Raw genomic sequence first — 7,500 nt, 5'->3', positions numbered from 1 at the left:
GAGCTCTTCAAATCGATAGGAAAATCGAGATGGACAATTTGACAAACATTAATGACGACCTGGAACTAACAAAGGAAAATCTGAAAAAGGAACTCTTCAATCAAAAAGTTGTCATTGGAGAATATCAAACTGAGTTGACCGAGAAGGAAAGGGAAATCACCTCTAGAAAGGAAGTAGAGTCGAGAGTCTTAGCAGAGAAAGAAGAGTTGTTAGCAGAGAATCAACGTCTCTCTAACGTCATTGGAGCTCTTCAAATCGATAGGAAAATCGAGATGGACAATTTGACAAACATTAATGACGACCTGGAACTAACAAAGGAAAATCTGAAAAAGGAACTCTTCAATCAAAAAGTTGTCATTGGAGAATATCAAACTGAGATGACCGAGAAGGACCAGATAATCATTGAACTTACAGAGCAATTGGAAAAAGCTCGCCAAGACAACAGAGAACTAAAAAAGATAGTTCATGAGAAGATCGAAGTGATTGGGGAGATTTCAGTGGAGAGAAATGTATTTGAAAAGAGCCTAACTGAGGCAAGGATGAATGATATGAACTGGAATGAAAGGTACAAATGCCTCTTGGATGAATTAGAATGTCTCAAGAAAGAACATTTAAATAAATTATGTGAGATGGAGCAAAACCACCTAGAATTCGGCGAGAAACTACAAGAAGTTGATCGTGAAAAGGTGGCCTCTATTCATCGCCTGGAATCTGTATTTGAGGCAGAAATAGATGAACTGAATGAGACAAATGAAAAGCAAATGCAGATTATCAGAGAGATGGCAACAGAGAAAGAGAGGTTGGAAATTAGCCTGACTGAGGCCAGGATGGAAAACTTGACAAATGAGGGAAATTACAGTTGCCTCGTAAAGACGTTAAAAGACGTTAAGAAGGAAGTCTATAGGCTGGAAGATGAGTTGTCTAAGGCTCTAGAAGAGATTGGCGAACTAAAGGAGACGAGGACTTCCATAGCCAAGGAGAGAGATTCTCTCCAGGAACGCATCGGCCATTTAAGTTCTAGTAAGGAAGTGGCAGAGAACAGGATCGTCCAAATCACCAAAGAAAATATTGGTCTGAAGGACGAGCTGCTTGCCGCAAATGAAATCACCTCTTTACTCAAGGAGAAACTTGAAGAGAGAGATAAGAAAAAAGACGAAAACAAACCTGGAATAAGGAAAGTGAAACTTAGAAGATCAGGTTTAAAAATCTCGACCGAGATGGATGTTAAGATGGATGGACACAAGGAAGATGTCCAAATGAATGTTAAGATGGATGGACACAAGGAAGATGTCCAAATGGATGTTAAGATGGATGGACACAAGGAAGATGTCCAAATGGATGTTAAGATGGATGGACATAAGGAAGATGTCCAAATGGATGTTAAGATGGATGGACATAAGGAAGATGTCCAAATGGATGTTAAGATGGATGGACACAAGGAAGATGTCCAAATGGATGTCATTGTCAATAAAAAAGGGGAAGACAATGTAGTTAAGGCAGAGGACCTGCTTGCCAACGGACACAAGGAGGAGTTGGAGAACGAGCCTGACGGAGGGATATCTGGTTTGGGTCAGGTGTTGGGCAGACTACTAGCCTCAAAAGGAGCTGTCCCTGTCAACTGCCTCCGGGGAGAGCAGAAACTCCAAAAGGAAAAGGAGGAAAAGCAAAAGGAAGAGAAGATTGCAAAGAAAAAACCTGCTCGCAAACCTATCGTCTTTGACCTGGAACCCGAGAATCATAAAAGGGTTTCTTCCTCACCCCATACAGGAAGAGGTACAGATGGGTTCTTTAACTCGACAATCTGCGGTGGATCTGGCAGCCATATCATCTTCCAAGGTGCAAAGGTTGGAGTTTACACCACAAGGGACTATGACGTCGAGGGGCACGTGACTGTCGACTTGGACGTCCCAAGGCAGTTCCACAGAGTCATATATGGATTGGACGGAAGGACGGTGACGGAAATCACCCGGCAGAGTGGCGTCAGCTTAATAAAGCTCCCATGGCAAAACAAAATTAATTTCATCACCATTAGTGGTACCATCGAGCAGGTTCAATTAGCAGCTACTCATATCGATGGGCTTCTGAGGAAATTTCGCTAAATTAATACTTGGATCAGCGAAGGGATGGAAAAAAACAATACGACAAACAAAAACCCCCCCAAAATAAAAAAAATCTAAAAAAAAATAAAAAAAATCTAAAAAAAAAAAAAAATCTAAAAAAAAAATAAAAAATCTAAAAAAAAAAAAATCTAAAAAAAATTAAAAAATCTAAAAAAAAATAAAAAATCTAAAAAAAAAAAAAATCTAAAAAAAATAATAATAATAAAAAAAAAATTCTGTTGAGTTTTGAATTGATTGAAATTATTTTTCATCGAAGTTTAATTTCAGTTTATTTTGTGAGGAAAAGGAGATTTAGCCGAGTGTTGCCAGGACCAAACCTTCAGATAATTGCGCTCAACCTATTCAGGACAAGTTCAAGACACCAGTTCCAAAAGTAGATGATGCTTTCCCCCCCCCCCCCCCCCCTCTGGATCTTTGGCCTGACTGATTGACTGCCCAGCTAGAAGGAGGAGGCTTGGAAGGACTGCCCAGCTTGAGGGATGCAAGGTTTAAATATCCAGCTTGAATTACGATACTTATAATAAACTCGAGGACAACAGTCTTTGCAGAGGGAAGAAACCTGGCGCGTTCCAGTATGCTATGTACCTTGGTGAACAAGTACAGGACGTTTGTCAAGTGTACAAATGGTCGGATATCTGGATCTATTCTTCCGGATACCAACCTTCGGGTGGTTCTGGGGGAATAATCTAGAAGACCGGCTTTGCAGAGGGAACGAGCTAGGCTTCTTCTAGTATGCAGTAGACTTGTCCTTAAATGCTGAAGAAGGAAGCTGTGTCTCTTCAACCGAGGTCTGTCTGAACAGGTGCTCATCCAATGGCTGCAGCAGCTGATGGAGGGTTCAAGAAAGGATGGGGGCAGGGCAGCAGAGGAAGTTTTGGTGATGGCAGCACTCGAGATTAAGTTGATGTATTTTTTTAAAGGATTATAATTTTGTGACATTTTTTTTTTTTTTTAGTTTTGTGAAAGGAATAATATATAATTTTTATTTTGAAAGGAATAAATTCTTATTTCCTTTTGTGAAAGGAATGAATTTTTTTTTTTATTTTGTAAAAGGAATATTTTTTTAAGGAACAGTATTTTATTGTTTAGTTTTCTGGGCCGATAATGATGCTTGGCTTAACCGCCCGGCCAATGATGACGCTTGGCTTAACCGCCCAGCACATACTGACGCTAGGCTTAACCGCCCGGCCAATGATGACGCTTGGCTTAACCGCCCGGCAAATGATGACGCTTGGCTTAACCGCCCGGCAAATGATGACGCTTGGCTTAACCGCCCGGCAAATGATGACGCTTGGCTTCACCGCCCGGCCAATGATGACGCTTGGCTTAACCGCCCGGCCGATGATGACGCTTGGCTTAACCGCCCGGCCGATGATGACGCTTGGCTTAACCGCCCAGCCAATGATGACGCTTGGCTTAACCGCCCGGCCGATGATGAAGCTTGGCTTAACCGCCTGGCACATACTGACGCTTGGCTTAACCACCCGGACAATGATGACGCTTGGCTTAACCGCCCGGCCAATGATGACGCTTGGCTTAACCTGCCAATGATGACGCTAGGCTTAACCGCCCGGTCGATAATGACGCTTGACTTAACAGCCCGGCCAATGATGACGCTTGGCTTAGCCGCCCGGCCAATGATGACGCTTGGCTTAACCGCCCGGCCAATGATGACGCTTGGCTTAGCCGCCCGGCCAATGATGACGCTTGGCTTAACCGCCCGGCCAATGATGACGCTTGGCTTAACCGCCCGGCCAATAATGATGCTTGGCTTAACCGCCCGGCACATACTGACGCTTGGCTTAACCGCCCGGCCAATTAGGACGCTAGGCTTCACCGCCCGGCCAATGATGACGCTAGGCTTCACCGCCCGGCCAATAATGACGCTTGGCTTAACCGCCCGGCCGATGATGACGCTTGGCTTAACCGCCCGACCGATGATGACGCTTGGCTTAACCGCCCGGCAAATGATGACGCTTGGGTTCACCGCCCGGCCAATGATGACGCTTGGCTTAACCGCCCGGCCAATGATGACGCTTGGCTTAACCGCCCGGCCAATGATGACGCTTGGCTTAACCGCCCGGCCAAAGATGATGCTAGGCTTAACCGCCCGGCCAATGATGACGCTTGGCTTAACCGCCCGGCCAATGATGACGCTTGGCTTAACCGCCCGGCCAATGATGACGCTTGGCTTAACCGCCCGGCCAAAGAGGATGCTTGGCTTAACCGCCCGGCCAATGATGACGCTTGGCTTAACCGCCCGGCCAATGATGACGCTTGGATGATGATGCTTGGCTTAACCGCCCGGCCAATGATGACGCTTGGCTTAACCCCCCGGCCGATGATGAGGCTTGGCTTAACCGCCCGGCCAATGATGACGCTTGGCTTAACCCCCCGGCCGATGATGAGGCTTGGCTTAACCGCCCGGCCAATGATGACGCTTGGCTTAACCGCCCGGCCAATGATGACGCTTGGCTTAACCGCCCGGCCAATGATGACGCTTGGCTTAACCGCCCGGCCAATGATGACGCTTGGCTTAACCGCCTGGCCAATGATGACGCTTGGCTTAACCACCCGGCCAATGATGACGCTTGGCTTAACCGCCCGGCACATACTGACGCTTGGCTTAATCGCCCGGCCAATGATGACGCTTGGCTTAACCGCCCGGCCAATGATGATGCTTGGCTTAACCGCCCGGCCAATGATGACGCTTGGCTTAACCGCCCGGCCGATGATGACGCTTGACTTAACCGCACGGCCGATGATGATGCTTGGCTTAACCGCCCGGCCAATGATGACGCTTGGCTTAACCGCCCGGCCGATGATGACGCTTGGCTTAACCGCCTGGCCTATGATGACGCTTGGCTTAACCGCCCGGCCAATGATGACGCTTGGCTTAACCGCCCGGCACATACTGACGCTTGGCTTAACCGCCCGGCCAATGATGACGCTTGGCTTAACCGCCCGGCCAATGATGACGCTTGGCTTAACCGCCCGGCCAATGATGACGCTTGGCTTAACCGCCCGGCCAAAGATGACGCTTGGCTTAACCGCCCGGCCAATGATAACGCTTGGCTTAACCGCCCGGCCAATGATGACGCCCGGCCAAAGATGACGCTTGGCTTAACCGCCCGGCAAATGATGACGCTTGGCTTAACCGCCCGGCACATACTGACGCTTGGCTTAACCGCCCGGCAAATGATGACGCTTGGCTTAACCGCCCGGCCAATGATGACGCTTGGCTTAACCGCCCGGCCAATGATGACGCTTGGCTTAACCGCCCGGCCAAAGATGATGCTTGGCTTAACCGCCCGGCACATACTGACGCTTGGCTTAACCGCCCGGCCAATGATGACGCTTGGCTTAACCGCCCAGCCAATGATGACGCTTGGCTTAACCGCCCGGCCAATGATGACGCTTGGCTTAACCGCCCGGCCAATGATGACGCTTGGCTTAACCGCCCGGCCAATGATGACGCTTGGCTTAACCGCCCGGCACATACTGACGCTTGGCTTAACCGCCCGGCCAATGATGACGCTTGGCTTAACTGCCCGGCCAATGATGACGCTTGGCTTAACCGCCAGGCCGATGATGACGCTTGGCTTAACTGCCCGGCCAATGATGACGCTTGGCTTTACCGCCCGGCCAATGATGACGCTTGGCTTAACCGCCCGGCCAAAGATGATGCTTGGCTTAACCGCCCGGCACATACTGACGCTTGGCTTAACCGCCCAGCCAATGATGACGCTTGGCTTAACCGCCCGGCCAATGATGACGCTTGGCTTAACCGCCCGGCACATACTGACGCTTGGCTCAACCGCCCGGCCAATGATGACGCTTGGCTTAACCACCCGGCCAATGATGACGCTTGGCTTAACCGCCCGGCCGATGATGACGCTTGGCTTAACCGCCCGGCCAATGATGACGCTTGGCTTAACCGCCCGGCCAATGATGACGCTTGGCTTAACCGCCCGGCCAATGATGACGCTTGGCTTAACCACCCGGTCAAAGATGACGCTTGGCTTAACCGCCCGGCCAATGATGACGTCCGGCCAATGATGACGCCCGGCCAAAGATGATGCTTGGCTTAACCGCCCGGCAAATGATGACGCTTGGCTTAACCGCCCGGCACATCCTGACGCTTGGCTTAACCGCCCGGCCAATGATGACGCTTGGCTTAACCGCCCTGGCCAATGATGACGCTTGGCTTAACCGCCCGGCCAATGATGATGCTTGGCTTAACCGCCCGGCCAAAGATGATGCTTGGCTTAACCGCCCGGCACATATGACGCTTGGCTTAACCGCCCGGCCAATGATGATGCTTGGCTTAACCGCCCGGCATATGATGACGCTTGGCTTAACCGCCCGGCCAATGATGACGCTTGGCTTAACCGCCTGGCCAATGATGACGCTTGGCTTAACCGCCCGGCACATGATGACTCTTGGCTTAACCGCCCGGCACATACTGACGCTTGGCTTAACCGCCCGGCCGATGACGACGCTTGACTTAACCGCCCGGCCGATGATGACGCTTGGCTTAACCGCCCGGCCGATGATGACGCTTGGCTTAACCGCCCGGCCAATGATGACGCTTGGCTTAACCGCCCGGCCGATGATGACGCTTGGCTTAACCGCCCGGCCGATGATGACGCTTGGCTTAACCGCCCGGCCAAATGATGAGGCTTGGCTTAACCGCCCGGCCGATGATGACGCTTGGCTTAACCGCCCGGCCGATGATGACGCTTGGCTTAACCGCCCGGCCGATGATGACGCTTGGCTTAACCGCCCGGCACATGATGACGCTTGGCTTAACCGCCCGGCCAATGATGACGCTTGGCTTAACCGCCCGGCCAATGATGACGCTTGGCTTAACGCCCGGCCAATGATGACGCTTGGCTTAACCGCCCGGCCAATGATGACGCTTGGCTTAACCGCCCGGCCAATGATGACGCTTGGCTTAACCGCCCGGCCAATGATGACGCTTGGCTTAACCGCCCGGCCAATGATGACGCTTGGCTTAACCGCCCGGCCAATGATGACGCTTGGCTTAACCGCCCGGCCAATGATGACGCTTGGCTTAACCGCCCGGCCAATGATGACGCTTGGCTTAACCGCCCGGCCAATGATGACGCTTGGCTTAACCGCCCGGCCAATGATGACGCTTGGCTTAACCGCCCGGCCAATGATGACGCTTGGCTTAACCGCCCGGCCAATGATGACGCTTGGCTTAACCGCCCGGCCAATGATGACGCTTGGCTTAACCGCCCGGCCAATGATGACGCTTGGCTTAACCGCCCGGCCAATGATGACGCTTGGCTTAACCGCCCGGCCAATGATGACGCTTGGCTTAACCGCCCGGCCAATGATGACGCTTGGCTTA

General features: G+C 50.9%; 2 protein-coding genes across 2 annotated transcripts in view; one reads left to right on the top strand and one right to left on the bottom strand.

Moving 5' to 3' along the window:
* The window catches only part of LOC137641278 (putative leucine-rich repeat-containing protein DDB_G0290503), a 2,988-nt gene extending 889 nt beyond the window's left edge, over positions 1-2,099 (top strand). The window contains exons 1-2 of the mRNA XM_068373705.1: positions 1-1,262; positions 1,401-2,099. The exon at positions 1-1,262 is cut by the window's left edge and continues 889 nt beyond it. Coding sequence (XP_068229806.1) covers positions 1-1,262; positions 1,401-2,099 — 1,961 coding nt within the window. The remainder of the gene's footprint in view (positions 1,263-1,400) is intronic.
* The window catches only part of LOC137640694 (uncharacterized), an 82,967-nt gene that overhangs the window by 65,498 nt on the left and 9,969 nt on the right, over positions 1-7,500 (bottom strand). The gene's annotated exons all lie outside the window — the stretch shown is intronic.

Source organism: Palaemon carinicauda, chromosome 5 (assembly GCF_036898095.1).
Source record: "Palaemon carinicauda isolate YSFRI2023 chromosome 5, ASM3689809v2, whole genome shotgun sequence".
NCBI classification, from domain to species: domain Eukaryota; kingdom Metazoa; phylum Arthropoda; class Malacostraca; order Decapoda; family Palaemonidae; genus Palaemon; species Palaemon carinicauda.
This window is presented reverse-complemented; position numbering and strand designations above follow the sequence as displayed.